The sequence below is a fragment of the Equus asinus genome, chromosome 23 (genome assembly GCF_041296235.1).
Source record: "Equus asinus isolate D_3611 breed Donkey chromosome 23, EquAss-T2T_v2, whole genome shotgun sequence".
Taxonomy (NCBI): Eukaryota; Metazoa; Chordata; class Mammalia; order Perissodactyla; family Equidae; genus Equus; species Equus asinus.
In genome coordinates this window covers 7802908-7826742 of record NC_091812.1, presented here as the reverse complement: position 1 = coordinate 7826742, position 23835 = coordinate 7802908, and the positions used below count along the sequence as shown (strand labels likewise).

Here is a 23835-nt window from a genome sequence, read left to right as displayed (position 1 = left end):
AGCCCCTGGCAGCCGTAGTTCTACTTTTTTTTTTTAATATCTTTTTAAAATTTTTATTTATTATTTTTTGAGGAAGATCAGCCCTGAGCTAACATCTGCTGCCAATCCTCCTCTTTTTGCTCAGGAAGACTGGCCCTGAGCTAACATCCGTGCCCATCTTCCTCCACTTTATATGTGGGATGCCTACCACAGCATGGCTTGCCAAGTGGTGCCATGTCCACACCCGGGAACCGGCGAACCCCGGGCCACCGAAGCAGAATGTGCACACTTAACCACTCAGCCTCGGGGCCGGCCCCCACAGTTCTACTTCTGTCCCTGAATTTGACTACTCTGAGTACCTCACATAAGTAGAATCATATAGTATGTATCTTTTTGTGACTGGCTTGTTTCACTTTCATAATGTCCTCAAGGTTCCTCCATGGTATAGCATGTGACAGGATTTCCTTCCATTTTCAGGCCAAATAATATTCCTTTATGTTTATACCACACTTTGTTTATCCATTTTTCTGTTGATGGACATTTGGTTTGTTTCTACCTTTTGGCTCTTGTGAATAAAACTGTTGTGAATATTGGTGTACAAATATGTTTGAGTGCCTGCTTTCAGTTCTTTTGGGTATATAGCCAGAAGTGGAATTGCTGGATCAGATGTTAAATTTTTTGAGGAACTTCTGCTACTGTTTGCCACAGCGGCTGTACCGTTTGACCACATGACTTTTCTATCTTACAGTTTTGTCTCATGGGTCTCATGGTGTTTATTGGCAGGGTTATATCTTTTCTGGAGGCTCTAGAGGAGAATCTGTTTGCTTGTCTTTTTCAGCCTCTGGAGGCCATCTACATTCCTTGGCTCATGGCCCCCTTCCTCCATGGATGGAAACCCTCTCATGCTTCTTATTTCTTTCTTTTCATCCTTATTTCTCCTTATTCTTTCTTTTCATCCTTAACCCAGGCAGGAAATGCTCTCTGCTCAGGAAAGGACTCATGTAATTAGATTGGGTCCACCTGGATAATCGAGAAGTTGGTAACCTTAATCACATCTGCAAAGTCCCTTTTGCCATGGAAGATAACATATTCATAGGTTCTCAGGGATCAGGGTGTGGACTGTCTGGGATGGTTTTGAAGGACCTACCTGATGGTGCCTTCATCTCAGGCTTTGAAAAACCCTCCCCTCTCTGCTCTTCCCCTTCCCCACATTGTCCTGAGGTACCCTGTGACCATAACAATTGGTTAGGTATGGCACTCAGTGTGTGGGCTGACATCTGGTAGAGACTGAACAAGTTTGGGTGTATGTCTAGGATCTTTGACGACCCTTTTTCCCCTCTCTAAACGTCAGAGCTTGTCCTGTTTGGCCACTCGGGAGAGAATGACATTGGGTGAGTTGGTCACAGAGTGAAGAGAACTGCCCACACTTTACAGAGGTCTTTCCTGATCTTACGTCATTTAGTCCTCACAGTAACTCCAAGGTAGGTGGGCAGATCATATCTTTGCAGACAGCTTAGAAGTTCAGAGAGGTTAAATTGTCTAGTGAAGGTATGGTGGAATTAGGACCCAGATCCTAGCTCCCAGGCTAATACTTCTTAGGGAGTAAGTTAAAATTAACCTAGCACCTCCTATATGCTAATAAACTACGTGGTGGATAGCTATATATGTATATATCAGTGCATCAGATCCTCACAGCCGCATAGTAAGGTGGATGTATTTTTCCCAGTTTTACAGAAGGACGTCAAGTGACATGCCCAAGGTCACATAGCCTGAAAGTGGTAGAGCTAGAATTGGAATCATTGTCATTGGACTCCAAACCCTGTTCCTAGCAGCTGTGTTGGAAGATGATGTCAGAGCTGTGTGGACCATGGGTAAAAATTCATTCAGCAGAACGGAGAAGTCTCTTGTGACCATCCTGTGATGTTTGTGGCTCTTAGTGGAGGGAGGGTGGGTTGTGTGAAGATGGGGGAACTGGCATAGGGTGTGGGCGAGAGTAATTTGGGGTGGTAAAGGGCCTGTAGAGAATCTGGGGATGGATGTTATCAGACCCAGTGTCAGTGATGCTTAGGCTGTGTGACCTGGGATGAGCCACTCTCACCTTTTCCCATCCAGACGTGGGAAGAGTTCAGAGAAGGAGCTCCCCAAGTTCCCTTCCAGCTGAGCACTGAAGGGTCACGTTGTGCAGTCAGTAACTGCTGCACCCCTGTGGGCCAAGGTGATCCTGGGGAAACGGTGCTTGGGTTGGATTCTGCAGGAAATGGAGAGCCTTGAGAGCTAAGCGGGGGTTGGGGGGAGACAGCCTGGAGGGCTCAGATGCCTCTGGGACTTGTGCTTGATTGACATCTGCTGGTCCCTCCTACTTTGTTTCTCAGGCTGGTCCTGGGAGGAGCCCCTTCTGATTAGGTGGTGTAATTGGGAGCAGCTTCTCCCATGTGAAAGTGGTGAAACAAAGACACAGATGTGTCTCTCCAGCCTGAACTGTACTTAGAAACACAACCCACAATTTCCCTATTTTTCCGGGGGGATGGAGTATTTCCTTAGGTCCGGACCACACCTTGGACTTAGGACTTGGGTAGGGGACTTTTTCTGTCGCTGCTACTGTGTCTGTCACAAGAACTTTGGCACCTACGAGGACCATGGCCTGAGCCCCTTCATGTTCTGGGCCTGGGTGTCGCCAGATAATGACACCATATCTGGGTTCACCTTCCCCCTCTGTGGCCTGCTTTCCACTCCTCAGAAATCCTGAGTTGGGGTTGGCATTTGACTAAGTGTTGGCTTACCTGGAAGCCCATTTGGTGTGGGCAGGTCTCAAAGGGGACTGTTCCCATGAACAGGAAGGACCCAGGTTTGCCAGAGAGCTGTGCTGTGGAGGAGTTGGTAGAGAGGTCTCACCTGCCAATCTGTGTGTGCTCCCGGTACCTTTAAATAGTCCCTCCTGCCTCCCTCCCCTTCTCGGTTCCAAGGACCTAGTCTGGAAAGGTCCCGAGAGGAGAGAGATGGTTTCTGTCCGGGCAGGGGCACAGAGTAGAAGTACTGACAGCAGACTGCTGGCTGTTTGCAGGGATGGGCTTTGTGCAGACCAAGGCACAGGTCCCTCCTCCCAGGCAGGTTTTCTCTCCAAGAGGCCTTTTCAAAGTTGCTCCCCCCTCATCCTCCCCCTACTGTCAGCTTCTTGTCTTTACACCCCCCTCTCCCCAGCATTCCTGGTGCTTGAACCAAGCCCCTGGGCACCTGGCTTATAGAGGGGATGGAAAGAAAACATTGCCAATTTCCTGTTGGTGGTTTCTCCTTGGGGAGATTGGAAAAGCCAACACAGCCGTTCCCAGGACTTGCTGCTACAGGGCTGGGCTTGGTTTTGGAGAAGGAACCAGCACACTTTGCTCCACTCCTCCCCTCCCCTGCCATTCACACTGTCCTGACTCTCCCCACCTCTCCTGTTACTCCCCTATCCCACCCCCTCCCTGCCCCAACGTTTCTCATCCTGAGTATTATCAAATGGCCCAGGGTCCTCTGGGACCCTCTAATCCTCTTTGCTATTTTATATTGGGGAAACTGATATAATGAGAAGTTAAATGATATAATGAGAACATATTTGATATTAAACTATTAGTATCTGCATTTTATAGATGTGGCAAACTGAGGCCCAGAACAGTTAAGTAACCTGCCCAAGATCACGCACCTAGTAGAGAACAGAACTGGATTTGAACTTGGTAGTTTGGCTTCAGAGTTTGTTCTTCCCAACACCCTATGCTGCCTTTAATGAAGTACCTGGGATCGTGGTGAAACAGGTGTTTCTACTTTCCGTCTTTGAAATCCTAGTTTCTGGGGCCAGCGGGCTCTGTGAGGAAGTACAGCAGAGGGGTTAAAAGTCCTGGGCTTTGGAGCCTGGCTCTCTGGGTTTGAATCCTGGCTCAGTCATTTACTAGCTGTAACCTTGGGCAGGTTACATAATCTCTCCATACCTTGGTTTCCTTATCTCTAATATGGGGATCATAATCTTAGTATTTGTCTTAATGAGTTGTCGTAAAGTTAAATTTCATGTAAAGCACTTAACAGTGCCTAGTACATAATAAGTATTCAATAAATGTTAACTAATATTATTTTTGCCTAATGAGTTTTGGAAATTTGGGCATAAAGTTAAGCAGGCTCTTTTGTTATAGGACTTCTCAGGACCTTTATTACGCTATCATGAATTGGCACTTTCCTGGAAGGGGATGTAGCAGGCAGCATTTTCCAACGCTTTTGGACAACCAATCTTTCTCTCTCTTTTTTTTAACTGGGTACCTGATAAATTCTCAACTTGCACAATGTTAAGATGGTGTCCAAGAACACGGTTCGGGAAGCACTGTACATCATGCTTCCTGTTTGTGCTTCGCAAGGCTGAGCTGGACATGGAGGGTCAGGTTAGGCCTGAGCAAGACTTTGAATGACTGTATGTAGCAGAGCTGGGGCTGTGCCTCGCTTCTCTTGTCCCCTCCCCACAGGATGGGGAGAAGGAATTGGCGTGAGCCAAGGTACCTGAGGGTTTCTGGAACCTCCTTGCCATGAGGAATGGTCTTGGCTGACCTGGTTCAGAGCACAGTTACTGCACTGTCTTCCTTCTGTCCTTGGAGGAGTCTTAAAGTAAGTCACCAATGGCAGCACCAGCTGGGACCACCAAACAAACCAGCCTAGCCCTGGTTTAAAATGGTCACAGGTTTGCACAATGGCACTGTTAGGGGAAGGCAGGCAAGCTCTGCTCTCAGCAGACTAAGTTCTACCATGGACCCTTTCCCTATACATTTGTGACTTGAGTAAGCCATGTCCCTGATGTATTTTAGGTCCAAAAGCAAGGTGGTTGGAAGCTAGAGAATCTTCAAGATCGCTTCCAGTGTGGCATCTTGGGTGTCCGTAAATCTAGGATTGGGGTGAAAATCTAAAGAGGTATCCCCTTCAGGAGTCCTAAAATCCAAGAGGAAGGAAGAGTCCTGAGGGGTGAAGCCCCCTGTCATGCACATGGCGTAGGGAGGTTGAGGAAGTGAGGGCCTGGCTTCAGGTCACTGGTTGGGATCCTTTTCCATTTGAGATTCTTGGAACTGGACTACCTTAAGTAGACGTTTCTGTATTGCCTCAGGCCCCATTTTTATCCTGCTCTGGGTCGTTGCCTCCTGTTGTCCAGCGCAGTGACCCGGGGAGGAATGTGCCCAGCACTCCCAGGATGGTGTTATGGAGGCCGGGAGCTTCTTGGACTAGCTGAGGGCTGACTAACTCCTCATCTCCCCAGCAGTGCCAGGAGGTGCACCAGGTAGGAATGTAGATAATTCATTACTCCTGAGCCCACCCAAACTGAGTTTTGTACTGGAGTGAGGAGAGTTTGCCGACAAGCAAATCTTTCTTGTTTTAAAAAAGTTATACATATGTATATGAGCAAACTATATAGATACATATATGCATATACATTTATGTGTTTTTTTTTTTTTTTTGGTTTTGAATTATACATTAGAAACTGCTCAGCGGTGACCTTCAGTAGGGGCTTAAAGGGGAAAGTGACTTTTCCTTTTTATTTTGTGCCTTTCTGTTCTATTTAAATTTCTCTACAATGTGCTTGTATTCCTTTTATTTTTATTTTTAAATGTAATTTATTTTTTAGAGCAGTTGTAGGTTCACAGCCAAACTGAGTGGAACATGATTTCCATACACCCCCTGCCCCCACCCATGCAGAGCCTGCCACACCATCAACATCCCCCACCAGTGGTACGTCTGTTTCAGTTGATGAACCTATATTGACACATCATTATCACTCAAAGTCCATAGTTTACATTAGGGTTCACTCTTGGCCTTGTACATTCTGTGGGTTTTGACTAATGTGCCCACTATTTTAGTACCATATAGAATAGCTTCACTGCCTTAAAATTTCTTCTGTGCTCTGCCCTTTCATCCCGCCCACCTCCCTAACTCCTGGTAACTTACTGTCTCCATAGTTTTGCCTTTTCCAGAATGTCATATTAGTTGGAATCATACAGGATGTAGCCTTTCAGATTGGTTTCTTTCACTTAGTAATATGTGTTTAAGTTTCCTCCAAGTCTTTTCATGGCTTGATCACTCATTTCTTTTACTACTGAATAATATTCCATTGTCTGGATGTACCACAGTTTATTTATCCATCCACCTACTGAAAGGACATCTTGGTTGCTTCCAAGTTTTATCAATTATGAATAAAGCTTCTGTAAACATCTGTGTGCAGGTTTTTGTGTGCACATAAGTTTTGAACTCATTTGGGTAAATAACAAGGAGTACTAATGCTGGATCATATGGTAAGAATATGTTTAATTTTGTAGGAAACTTCAGACTTTCTTCCAAAGTGACAAAATGTACCTTTTTGCATTTCCACCAGCAGTGAATGAGAGTTCCTGTTGCTCCACATCTTTCCCAGTATTTGGTGGTGTCAGTGGTTTGGATTTTGGCCCTTCTAATAGGTGTGTAGTGGTATCTCATTGTTATTTTAATTTGCAATTCCCTAATGTTGTATAGTGTCGAGTGTCTTTTCATATATCTGTTCAGGTCTTTTGCCCTTTTTTTTTTTTATTTTAAATCTTTTTTTAAGATTGGCACCTGAGCTAACATCTATTGCCAATATACTCTTTTTTCCCCCTTCTTCTTCTTCTCCCCAGCCCCAGTACCTAGTTGTATATTCGAGTTGTAGGTCTTCTGGTTGTGCTATGTGGGATGCCACCTCAGCGTGGCCTGAGAGCAGCCCTGTCCACACCCAGGATCTGAACCGGTGAAACCCTTGTGTGCTGAAGCGGAGCACACGTGAACTTAACCACTCGGCCGCGGGGCTGGCCTCCTTTTGCCCATTTTTTAATTGGGTTGCGTGTTTTCTTACTGTTGTTTTTAAGAGTTCTTTTGATATTTTGGATAACAATTCTTTGTCAGATGTGTATTTTGTAAACATTTTTCCCAGTCTGTGGCTTGTCTTCTCTTCCTTTTATTTTAAAATATACATCAGCAGGGACTGTCTGAGCTGCATGATTTAAACTCTGAATTTTTGCATAAAAACAGATTGAGGATTTAATATTAAAAAATGAACACACAAATGAATTGTCCAGCCTGCAGGCTGGGGAAGGCCACTGGAGGGGTCACCCTGTGAAAGCATCCAGTCTAGTCCAGGCCTGCGTGGTTTGCTGCCGGGCTCTAAGGGGTGGGAGCTCTCACTGCAGGATGATGCTTTCAGGCCTCTGCCTCCTCCCAGCGTTAGCTTGCTGCAAGCTCCATCCCACCTGAGCTCTGTGCTGGTCCTCTGGGGAGGACACTTCTGTATCCTTGTGCCAAGGCAAGGCACTGCCGCCACCCATTGTTACTGAACCAGGTTCATTTTTGCCCATTGCCCAGAAAGCCAAGCACGGAGACGATAAGATTACAGCAGAAAGAGAGTTTAATCACAAGGCAGCCAAGTGAGGAAAGGGGAGAACAAGTCTCAAATCCACCTCCCTGGAAATGGGGACTCAGGGATATTTATGGGGTAGAGGGACAAGATGGTCTGAAATGTGGAGATAAGTGTTTGGAGGTGAGGAGAGGTGAGGTAATTGATGATCTGCGCAAGTGTAGTCAAACTTCATGCCTCTTCATAGGACCTATGTTCACAAAATGGTGTTGTTAGCATGATCTGGGGGTGGGGGTTTTAGCCTCTTGATGTTAAAAGGTCACTTATTAGACATCTGTGCAGGCCCAGTTGATGGGTTGGTGGTCTCAAACGCCCTGAAGTGGACAAGGAGTTCTAATTCTTGTCAAACAGCTCACACACCCGTTACCATGGTGACCCAGGCTCCAGGGAGATGTTATCTATAGGAACCTAGTGGGAGTCAGATAGCGTGTGTCCTAAACAGCATGGTTAACAATGGGTGGGTGAACAACTGAAAGCTATAATAGTAATTGCAAAAAAGAAAAAAAAAACTTTAGTTACTAACTACTTAATCATCAATGGCTAACTGCCAGTTTCACCATCCCTTCTTTTTCTTCTGTGCCCCTGGAAGTCAGGCAGGACACCAGAAGATGCGCATAGTGTGTGGCCCAGCCTGTATCTCTATCTCCCATTGTTGGGGTGGGGAAACAAGGCTCTCCATTATGGTAGAGGGGTAGCTGGCTGGGGTGAGTGAGATTCTTCTTGTTTTGAGGGATTTTGCCTCTTTTCTCTACACAGCATTTCTAGATTCTTCTGTTTGGGGACTCTGGCCAGTGCCCTTGTGGAGCCCTTGTGATGTAATGGTATTCTGGTGTACGTATACACAGCTTTAGGGGACAGGCCCTTTTACAGTCCCTGAGAAGCCTGCTGTGTACCTGCTGTATTATTTCAGCATTCCCCCAGCATTCTGAGGCTTGGTTCTGATGGGATCCTGGGATGCCCAGGTTTTGGTGCTTGTCCTCAGCGCTCTGCTGGGAAGAAAGGCTAGACAGTATAAGTAGAAAGTATCCAAGTACCTTGAAGGGAAAGGTGTTTCCTAGAGTGTGGAGCACAGAATCAGTTCCATCAGAATTGCTGGGTATGGGGATGGGGCGCTTGTTTTAATTTCAGATTCCTGGGCTCATCCCAGGTTGAAGGGCCCAGAGTGGTTGGAGCCCAGGCCTCAGCATTCTGAGCGCACCCTCTAGGTGATTCTCATGCATGATGAAGCAGTGCTAGCCAAAGTGTGGTCCACAGTCAGGCAGCATCAGCATCACCTGGAAGTGTGTTGGAAATGCAGGTTTGGGGGCCTATCTCAAATCTACTGATTCAGAGGCTGTAGGGGAGGGACCCAGCAGTCTCGCTTTAACGAGCCCAGCAGGTGATTGTTTTGCAGGTTGAAGTTTGAGAATCACCAGTTTAGCCAGAGAGGGCCACAGCTGGATGAAATTGGGTACACAGCTGCTGGTAGATGGTCCTAGTGAGGAAGGGTGCTATTTTTGCTGCAGTGTGCCCTGAGAGAGGTAGGACCAGAGGCTGGAAGTTCCCTGGAGGCTAGTTTCTAAGAATTGGAGTAATCCCTGAGGAGGCCAGCTGCCTGCTGTGTGCGGGAGGCTCTCACTATTGAGTCCCCGTGGCAGTGCCGTGACCAGAGCCAGCATAGAACAGGGATATCTCCCAGCCTGTCAGAATCGCATTAGCAGTGTGACGCATTCCCATGCAGGCACCCTTTTTCTTTGCTAAAGGACAGAAGTAGGAGAAAGGCATTGGTCGGTGCGTGTGTGATACCATGGAGGCCAGAGAGAAAGCAGATCTGCTGGATTGAAACTCGCTGTGTCCCCTTCTGTCCTGGAGAGTGAGGGTTGGACAGGCTGTGAGGGGAAGGTGAGGGGCACCTGGGAGCCTGCTGGAGCTCCTGTCCTAGCTGGGAATGGCTTGCCAAAGACAACAGGCCCTGATGGTGGCCTCTTTTGAGAAAAAGTGGAGGCCAAAGTTCCCCAAAGACTGGATGATGAGATTTTTTTTTTAATTGAAGTAACGTTGGTTTATAATAAATTTCAAGTGTACATCATTATATTTTGACTTCTGTAGAGACTACATCACCAAAAGTCTAATTGCCCAGCAGATTCCTGAATTTTCTGAAAAGGGGGGAAGAATGTAGCTGTTGCAAGTTAAAGAGTTGTATGCAATGTCTGAAGTCCCCTAGGATGTGGGTGGGTTGGGTAGGCACTTGGAGCCAACATGGTGCATCCCAAGGTTGCCCCAGGTTATTTGGCTGCATTTGCTTTTCTCCTGGGGATTATTAGGCAAATGAACTGCAGGGCTCTGGGCATGGGAGATGTGTTAGAATCCTAATTTGGAGGAGGCCCTCTTTATACTGTTGTGAACAAGATGGGGAAATGTGCGCTGGGTCGTGGTGGAGTTAGGTGGCCAGATAGCTGGTTGAGTGCCTGTACCCGCTGTTGTCGAGCTGGGGTGTGTCCTTCGTTGGCCCTTTCTGTATCAGTTACTTGGAAGAACGCATGTCACGCTTACCAAATTGGTAGATATAAAACAAAGCTGAGAGGGCGCACAAAGATGTTTGATGTCAGTCAGAATCTCAGGAGATCTCAGTAGGCTGGAGTAACGGGCAGAACTTAAGGGAGAAATTTAACAAGGATCCGCATCAGGTCTTCATTGTCCTGAACACCCAAGAGTTACCAAGCCAGAGGGGCTGGGAGCCACACCCATGGGGAGAAGTGGGCTGATGGTCCTGCCCTTCACCTGGTCCTGCACTCTTTAGACCACACCTGGGGCCTTTGGTTCTGAAGATAGCTTTCAGAGAAAGAGAAAGGGAGTGGGCTGCAGGCTGAAAACTATTTCAGGCAGGAACTGGTGGAAAAAATGAGACTTTTTTCAGGAGAGGGGAAGACTGGAGGTGGTCTCTTGGGGAGAGGGGAAGACCCAGGGATGAAGGACTGCTCTTTGGACATGGGATTAGTCCCGGCCTGTGGGGCACTCAGGGCAGAGCTAAACCAGAGTCACCAGGAGACTGTTTTTGACTCTTGCTGAGAACTCTGTGAAGCGCTCCTGGGAATCAGTGCCATTGCCCTGTGAGCCGCAGAGGCTGGCCTGTGGTCCTGTCTGGGGCGGGGAATACTAGCAGTGCCTCCATTTCTGAGTCCATGGTATGTTTATGTAACAATGCTAACCCCAGACCCAGAGCCCGCTGCCTTGGACTGAATGAGCCTGTGTGAGTTGTTCAAACCTTAGAAGGACAGCCATGGCCTCAAGTGAGCCCAGAAATCCCCACCTGAATTGGGCCTTTTTTAAAGTTGTTTTTTAACAGGCAATACATGTATGTGGCAAAAAATGCAAATATAAACAGTAAGCTTCATTTCTGTCCCCAGGTTTCTCCTCCCTAGGCAACCAGTTTACCCAGTTTCTTGTTTATTCCAGGATGATTCTGTGGTTCTGTGTATATATATATATATATATATATATATATATACACACACACACACCCCCACTAAGTTTGTGTTTGTTTTATTTTTTTAAGTCAGCTTAGTATTGCACCTTGGTTAATAATGGGGATCATTTCCTGTCCCTGTATGTAGAGCTGGCTAATTCTGAAAACAGCTTCAGAGTACCCATTGTATGGATCTGTTGTTATTTATTTAACCAGCCTCTTACAGGTGGATATGTAGGGGGTGGTGGTGGTTGTAACAGCTAATGCTGCAGTAAAATTCATGTGTGTATGTCATTTCACACAGGTGTGTGTCTGGGAAACATTTCCAGAAGTAGAGTTTCTGGGTCAAAGAGTGTTATTTTTAATTTTGATGTGTTTTTGACTGGCAATTCTCAGTGTATTAGTGAGGGTAAACAGCTTCACTTCCTTTTCTGTAATTACCTGTTCCCATCATTTAAGTTTCTCTAGTAGTTTTTGATCTTTTTATCATAAAACATTTTTCCTAAATTTGTCATTTCTTTTTAAGTTGTTTTCCTTATTTATTTCTTATGCAGAACTTTAATTTTATGTTTTTGCGGTTTGGGACCACTTCTTATGTTTAAATCTTTGGTCTGGCTGAAATTTATTTTGGTGCATCGAACAGGATGGTACCCAGCTTTTGTTTGGTTTTGTTTTTTTCCCCACCTGGCTGTGGATAGGCCTTTTGGCCTCATTGCTCTGGGAGGAGACGAGAAGTGGGTGGGTGGAGGGGCTTTGGTGACCAAAGCTTCTGTGCAGTGGTGGTCTCCAGAGACAGATGTAGGAAAACAACTGTCGCACACCCTGTTCCTTTGCAGGGGAGTGCCTCTTTCTCCCATCGGAAGGTTCCTGGCCCATCCATCCTTTAAATCTCCAGGCTCTTTCTTCATCAGCGAGGTCTGAGGGTTCTGGTAGGAGAGTCAGGCTGAGGGAAGGACCTGGGAGGGCTTTGTGCTGACGGCTCACCCAGCCACAGGGAGATGAGTCAGACAAGGGCAGCACCACTGGGGAGCTCAACCACCTCACTGCAATGGGCAAGGGGAAGGGGCTTTGGCACACACCGCAGGTAGCCAATTCTAGCTTTCTCCAAGGTTACTTGCCCATCATCTGGCCTCATATTGCTTTGCCTATAGTCACCTCTGGACCCACTGACCAAAACGAATTACCACACCCATAGGGCTGAGAACTAGGCCTACCCTGTGGGGACCAGCGCCACTTTAAGGAAATCCTTCAGCTTTCTTGAAAACAACATGCCCAGTTCTCGAATGTGGCTGTGAAGGGCCACTAGAATCTTGTAGGTGGAGAGCAGCCTTTAGAGCAGTGGTTCCCAAAGTGGAGTCCCTAGACCAGCAGCATCACCTGGGAACTTGTTAGAAATGCAAATTTTGTATCTGCTGACTCAGACTCTGCAGGTGGAGCCCACTATTGTGTTTAACAAGCCCTCCAGGTGGTTTTAGTGCAGTGCAGTGTGGGAAGCAATGGGTCTAATCTGGGTTGGGGCCCAGCATGCAAGGAGGAGCAGCTCACCTGGGGCCAGCAGGTATGATTGTTAAGGGGGCCTACAGGTTTCCTCACATATCCTCACCTATCACTGGATGGCTCTGCAAACTGCAGCAGCCACTGATTAGCAAGAGTAGGCAGGTGGCATGACAGTCTCTGAGTGACTGGTGTCATGGCAGATCTGTGGCTGTCCTGGGCAGTTTAATTGGCATGGGGCACGGCAGAAGGATTTGTATACAGAGGGAGTGTGTTAGAGCAGGTATCCCACTCAGCACCAGCAGGCAAGAGCCCGGGGTTCCAGGCCTTTCTTCTTCCCTTACTTGTGATCTGCAGGTCACTTACCCTTTCTGAGCTCCAGCTGGTTCATCTGTAGAAATGGGATGGTACTGCCTCACTTGCCATGATTCCGGATCCTAGATCAGATGAACCCTCCTGAGGTCTCTTCTTGCTTCTAGGAGTAATGATTCTCCATACTGTACCAGGTTCCCTTGCCCGGTGAACCAGAGGTTGGAGAATGAAAAGTGTAGCTTGGGGCAGATCCAGTTTGGAGGCTGCTCTGGATAGCTTGAAGTCTATAGGTTGGGCACAGGGAGATGGACTCTGGCTTTCCCTGTTCGATGGAGGGTGATATGGACACTGGAAGATAAAACCAAACAGACCTGGACCCCTGAGCATGAGGCTATCTTCTGAAGTTGGAGAACAGCTCCACACAAACACAGCATCCTTTGTCAGCAGCGGTGGGAATGAAGGTTGGGTGAAAGGGGTTTTCAAGGAAACCCACCAGCTGGTGGGTGGTGAATCCTATAGTGGGGTGTGGGCGTGAGCCTGACCCTGAAGATGAGCCCACCTTCGTTGCCATTTCTAGCTGAAGGCCCCAGCAGGTAGAGGATAAATTGGGTTGCCACAGGTCACACCTGATACAAGAGGGGCACCGGTTTGTGGGTGTTGCTGTTCTACAAAGAAGCCGCCAGTAAGGCTGGTGGGAGCTCCTGGCGAAGCCTGAGCGTGCTTTCCTCTTCCTTTTCAGATCTAACCATGAGCTACCCTGGCTTTCCCCCGCCCACAGGTGGCTATCCTCCAGCTGCACCAGGTAAGAGGGTTTGGGGCGGGCCGGAGTGGGAATGCCTTCTCTGCTTAGTGTCCAGCAGTAGAGAGTAGAGGAGGAGTAGGGCTTTCCAGTCATTTCCTCACTCCTGTCATGCTCCCACAGCACAGCCAGGTTGGGACTGGAGAAGAGCATGGATGCTGAGGCCAGGAGAGGCCTGAGTTTCAAGCTGCTTCTGGAAGTCTAGAACCAGGCCAGGACCTGGTCTCTTGCCTTACTAGCTGATAGCAGTGGGCAAATGGCTTCCCTTCTCTGAGACTCAGTTTTCTCCTTTGCAAATGGCTTCAAGGATCTCTCCCTCCCTGGGCTGTCCCGGATACTAATGAGATAGCCAGGTAAAGCGTCTGGCATGGTGTCCTCCGAAGCATTGTTAGGTGACAATTGCCCTTTGTCACTTCTGCTACCCTGTGCTCAAGGTGCATGGTTTTGCAGTGGCAGGGTTCTCCCTGCCGAGGGGAGGAAGTGGGGGCAGTTGCTAAGAGTCAGATGTTCCTGCTGAGGCTGCAAGAAGCTGTGGGCCAATAGTAGTGAGGCTGCACCAGCTGGTCAGGCGATTGGATCCCAGCCCCAGCCACAATGCTTCTCTTCACACTTAGAAGGCATCTTCTCTGGCCCTTTCCCCTCCTGGGTTCCTGAAATGAGATTTGATCCCCACAGTAGGAAAGGAAATAATGAGGGCTCCTGGGACAAGGGGGAGAAGAGATACCATTCCAGGTCATCCTGAGGTTGCTTGAGCTGTGCTACCCCTCACCCCATGAGACCACTGGGCACATTCTTTTCCCTAGAACTGAGGTCCTTGAGTCTGAGCACTGATGGCCCTGCAGGCCATTTGGATCCGCCCTTCCATTCAACAGGTGAAGAACAGGTGGAGTGGGGAGGTGCAGCTCCGCCACTGTGACAGGGTGTATCAGGGGTTGAGCTGGGACATTTCCCTCTGAACAAGCCCGGGCCCAGATTTGCCAGCACTAGCCTCAGTCCCCTCTCTAGTAGGAATCGTACCATCTGTGTCCTACCACTGCCACCTCTGTCAGCACAGCTATTCTACCTCTGAGCAGCAAGACAGGGAGCAGGCAGGTGGTTCCTAGGAGGCTCTGTCCTGACTGTCCCGGAGTCCTGGAGCTGAAAAGCCAAACTCGAGGTCCCCTGGGCCTTTTCACTGCCATGGACAGGAATGCATCTCATAGGCAAGCAGCTCACATGATGATGCTCACTGCCATACTGCTTGTCACAGTGACAACTGTAACATAGGAACACTCACTGGGCACCCAGCTATGCCCTGCACAGGCATTAGCTCTCTCAGTCCTCATCACAACAATTTGAGGCAAATGCTAGCTATTATCCCCACTTGTCAGCTGAGGAAACTGAACCAGAGGGTTTGAGGGCATCGCCCCGGGGCACATACCCCTGTCTTGCTGGTTTCAGAACTGGGGCTTTTCACTGCTGTCCCCTCACAAGGACATGTGACTCAGCCCCATCTCCCTCCATCCTCTCATTCTACTTCTCCCTGCCTCTTACAGACTCCTAAAAGCAAACAGCCAACTTGGCAGGACCTGCCCCCTGCCATGCTTTTGCCTCTGGTTTCTTGGTGCTCCTTGAGCTCCCCACTGTCATGGGCTCAGTACAGTGTCCTAAAATGACACTGTCCTGTTCTTGTGTCTGCGCTCCCTCTCTGTGGTGAGCCCCTAGGCTCCTAAAAGCAGAGCCTGTCCCTGGCCTCCTACTCCTTAATACCCCACAGAGGGTCGTGGGGGTGTTTGCTGAACCTCACCTTCCTCCCCAGAAGGAGGAGAAGGTTCCCTCTTCTCTTCCGCTGGCAGTGGGATTGGGTTAGACTTTCTTGACTGAGTGTTTTCTGTATGGTCTGTAGCACCATCCCCAAGGCCCTCCCTGGGTAGTCTCCCCTTCTGAACCCCTGGGAGCTTGATGCTCTGCCTTTCCTTGTTGGAGGGCCAACAAGGAGCTAAAGGGCTTGGTGTTGCTTTCAGGTGGTGGTGCCTGGGGAGGTGCTGGCTACCCCCTGCCCAACATGCCTCCCATTGGGCTGGATAATGTGGCCAACTACACAGGGCAGTTCAACCAGGACTACCTCTCAGGACTGGTGAGTCCAGCCCTCCTGCTGGGGCTGCCGCTGGGGCCACACTTGCATGGCTAGAGGCTGCTAGCTTCCATGGCATCAGAGGTGTCTGTGTGTGTGTGACCTGTGGGTGCTGAGTGTATTGAGCTGCATCTTAGGACAGAAGAGTTTTCATCAGGGACTCTCACCTGCTTGCTATCCCTCTCTGCATCTTGACGTTTCCCACCTGTAAAATGAGGGCAAGGGGAATGCCTTGGCTGTGTGGTCTCTCAGGTCCCTTTCAGCCCTGGAGGATTGGGTAGGGGTGATGCCTCCATGAAATATATATTGAGCACCTTCTGTATGAGCTCAGCATAGGATTAGCAGGTGAGAATGTGTATGTGTGTGCATGTGCTGTGTACATGCATGTTCACATGCCTGTGCATGTCTGTATGGATGGCTATTCTGGTTGGGACTGGGAGCGGGTGCCTGGTAGCATGGACAGGCATACTACTTTTATTTGTTGATTTGCTTTTAAAATAGTGTATTTTGTAATCTGAAAACAAATGTATGCTTTATGTAAACAGTGCAATCAGTGCATAGTCTGATTTGTTCAGATCTGTTTTAGGCACTGGGGATATGTGGATAAAACAAATGAAAGTCTCAGCCTTGAGTACTTATCCACTGGGAGGAGACAGGTAGTAGCCATATTAAATGGTGTGGTGTTAGAGCAAGTCAGGAGATCAGCAGTACAGGTGGAAGGGATGTGGAACAGTGTCAAGGTGGGCCTTGCTGAGAAGCCACTGGTGCTCAGACTCTGCTCCAGCTCTGGTTGTGGCTCCTGAGAGCCCACTGCAGGGCTCAAGGCAGGGAAGGGCAGATGGCAGAGTGTGGCTCTCTCAGCAGGGGCCATTAATCTTAGGCTCTGCTTTGTGGACTTTCAGGCAGCCAACATGTCTGGGACATTCGGAGGAGCCAACATGCCCAACCTGTACCCTGGGGCCCCTGGGGGTGGTTACCCTCCGGTGCCCCCTGGGGGTTTTGGGCAACCCCCTTCCACCCAGCAGCCTCCATATGGAATGTACCCGCCCCCTGGAGGAAACCCACCCTCCGGGATGCCTTCATATCCGCCATATCCAGGGGCTCCTGTGCCAGGCCATCCCATGCCGCCCCCTGGGCAGCAGCCCCCAGGGGCCTACCCTGGGCAGCCACTGATGACCTACCCTGGACAGCCACCAATGCCACCTCCTGGGCAGCAGCAGCAGCCCATGCCAAGTTATCCAGGATACTCAGGGTCCGGGACTGTCACCCCTGCTGTGTCCCCAGCCCAGGTAAGTGCCAGCCCTGCCCTACCCTCAGTCTAGCCTGGGCCCCAAAGGCCTGAGACGTGTGGCTCAGCGTCCTCTATCAGCAAGGCCAGGGAGGGTACAAGGGAGAGCTAAGTCCTTCGGCTATAACCTCTTGTTTTAACAGACTGTCACTTTCTCAAAGACTCCTCACCCCTGGTTTGTATTTCTGAAGACCTCAGGGAGCTGCCTGGTTTCTCCCAGTTTGATTAGATGTTCTGTGTGCAAGTTGGGTCTGAACGTCCCAGGGTACCCTTCATTCCTCCTGTGTTATTTGCTGCCTGGGCTCTGTGTTTTGTAAGAACTGTTTGGGCCACTGGTCTCCAGGCTTTATGCCCAACGGCTCTTAGTCTTTAGTCCCTTGGATGTGCCTTTCCAGGCTTGTTTTAGAGGATTCTTCAAACCTCCTTTGGGTAGGGAAGATTGTTGGCAGTTCTTTCAGAGCTGCTCTTGGCTCATTTTGAAGAGCAATTCATGTTTGCAGAGCCTAGAATTCATTGTCATGGTTATGTGGCCAAACAGCCAAGCCCAAGGCTAGTGGTATGTGTTTGACTACTATTTTTAGACAGAGGATCCCCTCTCCTTCCTGCCTCTACCCCCACACATTCTCCCACCCCTGCCCTGCTTGCTGTCTCCCTCCCTGCCTTCTGCCTTATCTTTCCTCTGAGCTTATCTCCTTAACTGTGTTATAACCAGTTTGTACTAGCCACAGAAGATAATCCACCAGGACACAGTTTAGGCAGGAAAATTCAGGTATGCTGGGGAGTGCAGCTGTTGGTGTCAGGAGGAAGTCCGGCAGGAACACAGGTCACAGAATTTAGAAAACAGTGCCAGGGAACCAGTGCTAGTCTAAGAGGTAGTCGGGCTACATGTACCATTGTGAAGGTCGGGCACCTTCATTCCCCTAGAGGGAGCACTTTTTTCTAATTCACACAAAGGTGCTCCATGGACTAGCCAGGCCCTGTTACAAGGACCCTGATATGTGCTCTCGTGTGCTGTGGTGGTGAGGCACTGAGAGAGGCCAGTGCCCCTTGTTTCCAAGGCCTCCCCTTCATCAGGAACCCAGGTCAAGCCCTGGAGGACCTGGGCATTGGGCAGGTTTTTCAGCATCAGGACTCAGCTAGAGGTGGGCTCCTAGCCAAGAGAGCCAAGCAGAAGCTTCAGTACCAGGACACGAGGACAGATAATGGTTACGTTAGTCCAACTCCATGTAGAGTCCTCTGCACTGTTGCTTGCGGGCTCCTTCTGGTACCCCAACTTTTAGAGAAAAGGCCATTCCCAGAGTCTGGGGTAGGGCAATCTCACATCTGGGGGATGCAGCATCTCACCTAAGTCTGTTTGTCTGAGCAGTTTGGAAACCGAGGCACCATCACAGATGCTCCTGCCTTTGACCCCTTGCGAGATGCTGAGGTCCTGCGGAAGGCTATGAAAGGCTTTGGTGAGAGACCCTGGGTGGCTCAAATGCTAACTGCCCTTTGATTCCCCAAGTAGTTACACATGGCTCTGTGGGCTGGGGCTGCTGCGTGGAGGCAGCCTGGCACCAGGGGTGGTGAAAGAGAAGGTGGATATGGGGGTATAGTTGAGAGGCCCAGGAGAATTGGAGGACCCAGACTAGGGAAGTCTCCAGCTGCAGAGCATGCCCACGACCCCCGGCCCTGCCCACTCCCACCTCTTCTTCCTCCAGGGACTGATGAGCAGGCCATCATTGACTGCCTGGGGAGTCGTTCCAATAAGCAGCGACAGCAGATCCTCTTGTCCTTCAAGACAGCTTATGGAAAGGTGAGTCTGTGTGTATATGTGTTTTGTGGGTAGGGGAGTGGTCCCTCGCAAATCAAGGCATAGTCTCCAGCCAGCCCTACTCACTCTTGCTTTTCCTTGGCCGAGGGGGGCTTCCATCTCCTGGAATGGACCATGAGGTGTATTAGGGTATTTCCTGCTGTCCACCTGGCCAGTGGCCTCTCAGCTGATGGTGTCTTCTAGAGGTGAAGGATGCTCTGAGGGAGAAATCTCACAGTCCATAGGATACTTGAGGTTTGATGAGAGGTGCCCAGAGATCCGAGTTCTAGCCCTGCGTCTGCCATGACTCACTGAGACCAGGGGCAAGTCATTTCCTCTCCACTCCCACCTGGTGTGTCTCCTCCTGGAACCCAGGCTGCTCTCCCTGCCCTCTTCACCACCACCTCAGGAAGTTTAGCTGATAGAAGAGCTTTGAAGGAAAAGGCAAGGTGGTTGTATTTTGAACTTTTGAATCTTAGAAAGGTGAAAACAGTAGATATTGAATAGGCAAGTGTTCTAGCCCAGAGTATCTCCAACTTTAATGTGCCCTAGATCCCCTGGAATCTGGTTCAAATGCAGGCTCCGATTCTGCAGGTCTGGGCTGGGGCCTTGGGTTTGGCTTTTCTGTTGATGCTGCGGGTCCTCGGATCTGGGATATTGTCCCTATTAATCACCTTCTGTGGATTCTCAAAGTAGGGTTTTTTGTTTGTTTGCATATCCAATCAGGATTTGATCAAAGATCTGAAATCTGAACTGTCAGGAAACTTTGAGAAGACAATCTTGGCTCTGATGAAGACCCCGATCCTCTTTGACATTTATGAGATAAAGGAAGCCATCAAGGTGTGTAATGTGTGTGTGTTTGTGTTCACATGTGTAGACACAGCCCAGGAGAAGGCCTGGATGGCATGATGTGTCTTAGCCTGCTCATTAGCTACTGTTGTCACTGTGGCTTCTGGACCCTTTTGGGTTGGAGTCTAAGTGCTACAGAAAGGGGAACTTCTGGTGACTTCCCCAAGAGGCAGATGAGGTGTCATTCAGCATCAGGGAGCATCTAAGTTTCTCTCCACCTTAAAAACATAGTGGAGGCTGGGGTTGTAGAGGAAGCTAGTGGTGCAGTGAAAAGAAGAGGGGTATGAGGCATGGGTGATGTCATCCTCATTCATTAGGGCTCTGTTATTGGCAAATAACAGAAACACTCTTGAGTAGTGTAGGCAGAACAAAGATGGAGAATCAGTTATGGGGATAAAGACTAGCAGCCTGGTGTGGAGAGGGATGGGACCCAGGCAGGGTTTGCCTCTTGTCTCTGCTTCTTCTTGAGTGTCCAGTTCATTCTTCATCTACTTCTTTGCTGCTTTTTTTATGTCTGCTTGGCAGAGGATCCCTGTTGACCCCTCTCCATTTACCTTTCAGGGATCCAGCCACAGAAGAGATCACTGTCCCCTCATTCCAAATTCCAAACAGGGGGCAGATTCTGATTGGCTTAGTTTGGGTTCACTATCTCCCCCAGTCCAGCTGGTTATGACCAAGGGCAGATTATGACCATTCTGGACAGTCTCATGCCTCCCAAGACCCACAGCAGGTATCCACCGGATGGGGAGAGGGCAGCTCCCACAGAAGGGGAAATTCTTGTGAATCGAACAGATGCTCCAAAAGAATCCACCTTTTCTTTGAGGCCTGATAGGTGGGCACACTGTGACTCCACTAAAACACACCTACGTGCTTTCTTCTAGGGAGGATGTCAGGAGGCATTTGGGGAGGGCAATGGCCTGGGACCCCAGCAGTGGCCCCCAGCCCTCTGCCCAGCCCCAACCCCCAGCCAGCTTCATGAGGTGGTGGTGGTTGTGGAGTGCTGGAAACAACATACAGTCCCTGTTGCTTATCAACTGTGTGGCCTTGAGCAAGTCACCCCACCACTCTAGGCTCCAGTTTCCCACCAATAAGAGGTTCACTTATATATGAGAGATAATAAATATTATAGCCCTAGGTGAATCACAGGGGCAGCTGTCACGAACTACCTATGTATCCTTGAGCATCTGTAAAATGGGAACGTGTGAACACTGAGCAAGGTGGCTAATGGAAGCTCTTTGTAAACCCTAAGTAATCTAATGGTAGCAGTAATCAAAAAAATAGCTAACCCTCTGTTGTGCTTCCTGTGTGACAGGCACTGTTCTAAGTGCTTTACGTATGTAACGCATTTAATCTGCATGACTTCCCTGTGAGGTAGGTGCTAGGATCACTGCCATTTATTGACAAGGAACCTGAGGCACAGAGAGCTTAAGTAACGTGCCTAAGGTCATACAACTAGTAAGCGGCAGAGCCGAGATTCAAACCAACATAGAAGCCTGGCTGCTGACCTTGTCCTCCACCTTCTCACTGTCCCTGACATGGTCGTCTCTGCATCCTCATTGTTGCTACCTTTTCCTGGATGTCTCCAGATGCTCCACAGTTCACTCTAGGACTCTAGTTTGTTCACATGTCTGCTCTCTTGTGTTAAACCCAGTTTCTCAGTTTTTCTCATCTCATTCATAGGCTGAACTTAGAATAAAACAGATATGGGTCCACATCTCAACCCACCATTTACTGTGTGGCCTTGGACAAGTCACTATACCTTTCTGGTTCTCAGTTTCCTGGTGGGTGGAATGGGGATGATCCTGTAGTCTCTGCTCATCACCATGTTGCTGTCATTATCTGGAACTTGCCTGGGCCTGTGGAGAGAGCTTGGCTGCTGCAGACCCAGGTGGCAGCAGCCCTCTGGGGGTGTCCCTGTGTTTGGGGCTTCTGTTGCTGGGGCTTGTGCCCTGGGGGATGGGGCAGCAGCATGGCGCCTGCTCTCTTTCCTGGGCACCAGTGAGGGAGCTATTATAAGCTTGTGGCTTGTTGTGTTCTCGGCCACTACAGGGGGCTGGCACCGATGAGGCCTGCCTGATTGAGATCCTCGCCTCCCGTAGCAACGAACACATCTGGGAATTGAGCAGAGCCTACAAAACAGGTCAGACTGGCCCCCAGGGCCTTCTGCCCTCTGCTGATTCCTGTGCTTTCTGGGCCTCGGCCACACCCTCTCCCAGGGTCTCTATTCTCCTGGCCTTCTTATCTCTTCATCTGCCACTCATCAAGCACTGGACTTTGATCCAGGACCCAACCTTGCCTGCTGTTTACACACAGGCCAGGTGACTAAGGTAAGGGAGAGCTGGGGAAAATATCTTGAGTGTGGTTTGGGCCAAGACTGGCCAGAGGCCAGGTCAGCCTGGAGGTCATAGCCCCTCCTGGATCTCTAACTATATGTCCCAGGATGCTGTGTGGGCTGCCTGTCTCTTCATGCCCAGGACTCCCATGCCCTTCTTTTGCCACTGCCCACTGTTGACTATGTACAGTGGGCAGCTTCATTCATGTGGCTGCAAGCTGGACCTTCCCTGTGTCTCCCTTTCAGAATTCAAAAAGACCCTGGAGGAAGCCATTCGAAGTGACACATCAGGGCACTTTCAGCGGCTGCTTATTTCTCTCTCTCAGGTACCTTTCCCACAATAGAGCTTGGGGCTCAGAGAGGCGTGGATCTTGGAGCAGTGAGGAACAGGGATGGGGAGGTAGGGGTGTGCAACTCCACGGAGTGGGCCTGACCATACAGCTGCTTCCTTTCAGGGAAACCGGGATGAAAGCACAAATGTGGACATGTTGCTTGTCCAGAGAGATGTCCAGGTGAGTGTGATGGCCAGGCTAGGTACGCCACCTGGCTTCCTAAGCCGGGGGGTGGGGATGTCCTCTACTTTCTTGCTTCACAAGGGAGGAGTTCTGGGATGGAAAGAGCAACAGATAAGGAGTATCCAGATGCTGTGCGTTTCATACAGTCCCTGCCACTTATCAACCATGTGGCCTTGAACAGGTTACCCAACCACTCTAGGTTATAGTTCCCCACCAATAAGAGGTTCCCTTATGTGGGAGATAATAAATATTACAGTCCTTGGTGAATCATAGTTATAGATGTGAGATTTCACGTGACTTGGTACTTTCCTTGGGTTTGCTTATATATACCATTATGTTTGCAAATGGGCAGAATTCATACTTGCCTGTTAAACTTTTGAAGGTTTGAGCCTAGAAACCACCTGTCCCATTAGTTGTGTAGCCTTAGAATTCTGCCCTTGTCCCCAGCCTTGTGTGAATTGCAGACAAAAGATGAAAAGTGTCCTGCCATTTCCTCTCTTTGTCCAGGCATCTGAGTGCCTCTTTAGAGGAGTTTGGGTTTGCCACTAATGAATTCAGACCATAGTGGTTCTGGCTGGAGAGAGCCAGGTTCCTGGTGGGAGGGAGCTGGCCATACTTCTCTCTCCCCCTTCATTACTCCTGCCACCCGTGGCAGGGCATTCACCAGGCACCGCCAGTGGTCTCCTTATCTTTGCTTTCTATCAGGGCGAAGAGGACCTCTGTGGAGTGCCCTGTGTCAGGGCTGGAAGAGAGCTACTCTTCTGGTCTGGTCCATTTCCTTTCCAGATGAGGAAACTGAGGCTAGAAAGGTTGAGCATTGTGCCCAGGGAAGTCTGGAGGCAGAGCCTGGACAAGCACCCAACTCCTGGCTCTGTTCTCTCTGCCCAGGCAGCACACAGACCCCTGGTCCCAGACCCCTCCTGCAGGGTCTGCCTCAGTTAACATCTCCCTGGCCTGAGACATCCATTTTCATTTGTGAACTCAGGGCTGGACAGTCCCCAAGCTCCCAGGCTCTGGCTCGTGCTCCAGTGTTGCTTTTCCTATTTCTTATAGAGGCCATTTCCTAGCTGAGGCAGAAGTTGCCTCAGTTTCAAGGTCTCCTGCCTACTGCTCTGCCTTCTTGGGTTGGACCTGCTCGGCCTCTCCTTGATCTGTGCCCCCAATGGCCATCTTCTGCTCTCACCTATCAGTGCCTTTCCATCAAGAGCTGCTATCTGAGGCCTGGAAAGCACTTTAGAGCCATTTGGGCTGAAACTTTCAAAAGCTTAATAGGCAAGTGCAGATTCTGCCCATTTGCTGATGTAATGGTATATGCAATGAAACACAGGGAAAGTGCCTAACCCATGAAATCCCACATCTGTCACTCTGATCTTTCAATTATTGTGATAGTTATTGTCTCACGTGTTCCTTTTAGATAGGAAAGCTGCTTTTTAAAGATTGGGGAATTTCACATAGAAATCTGGATTTCTGGCTTCTCATGAGAAATGGATCTGA

General features: G+C 49.3%; 1 protein-coding gene across 2 annotated transcripts in view; it reads left to right on the top strand.

Annotated features, from left to right (window-relative positions):
* Nucleotides 1-23835, top strand: part of LOC139041734 (annexin A11-like) — a 39054-nt gene that overhangs the window by 10318 nt on the left and 4901 nt on the right. For both annotated transcript variants that reach the window (XM_070495909.1, XM_070495910.1), the window contains exons 2-11: nucleotides 6353-6434; nucleotides 13393-13455; nucleotides 15456-15568; nucleotides 16468-16854; nucleotides 18220-18307; nucleotides 18554-18648; nucleotides 19372-19485; nucleotides 21544-21634; nucleotides 22073-22152; nucleotides 22282-22338. In XM_070495909.1, coding sequence (XP_070352010.1) covers nucleotides 6359-6434; nucleotides 13393-13455; nucleotides 15456-15568; nucleotides 16468-16854; nucleotides 18220-18307; nucleotides 18554-18648; nucleotides 19372-19485; nucleotides 21544-21634; nucleotides 22073-22152; nucleotides 22282-22338 — 1164 coding nt within the window. In that variant the 5' untranslated portion in view covers nucleotides 6353-6358. The remainder of the gene's footprint in view (nucleotides 1-6352; nucleotides 6435-13392; nucleotides 13456-15455; nucleotides 15569-16467; nucleotides 16855-18219; nucleotides 18308-18553; nucleotides 18649-19371; nucleotides 19486-21543; nucleotides 21635-22072; nucleotides 22153-22281; nucleotides 22339-23835) is intronic.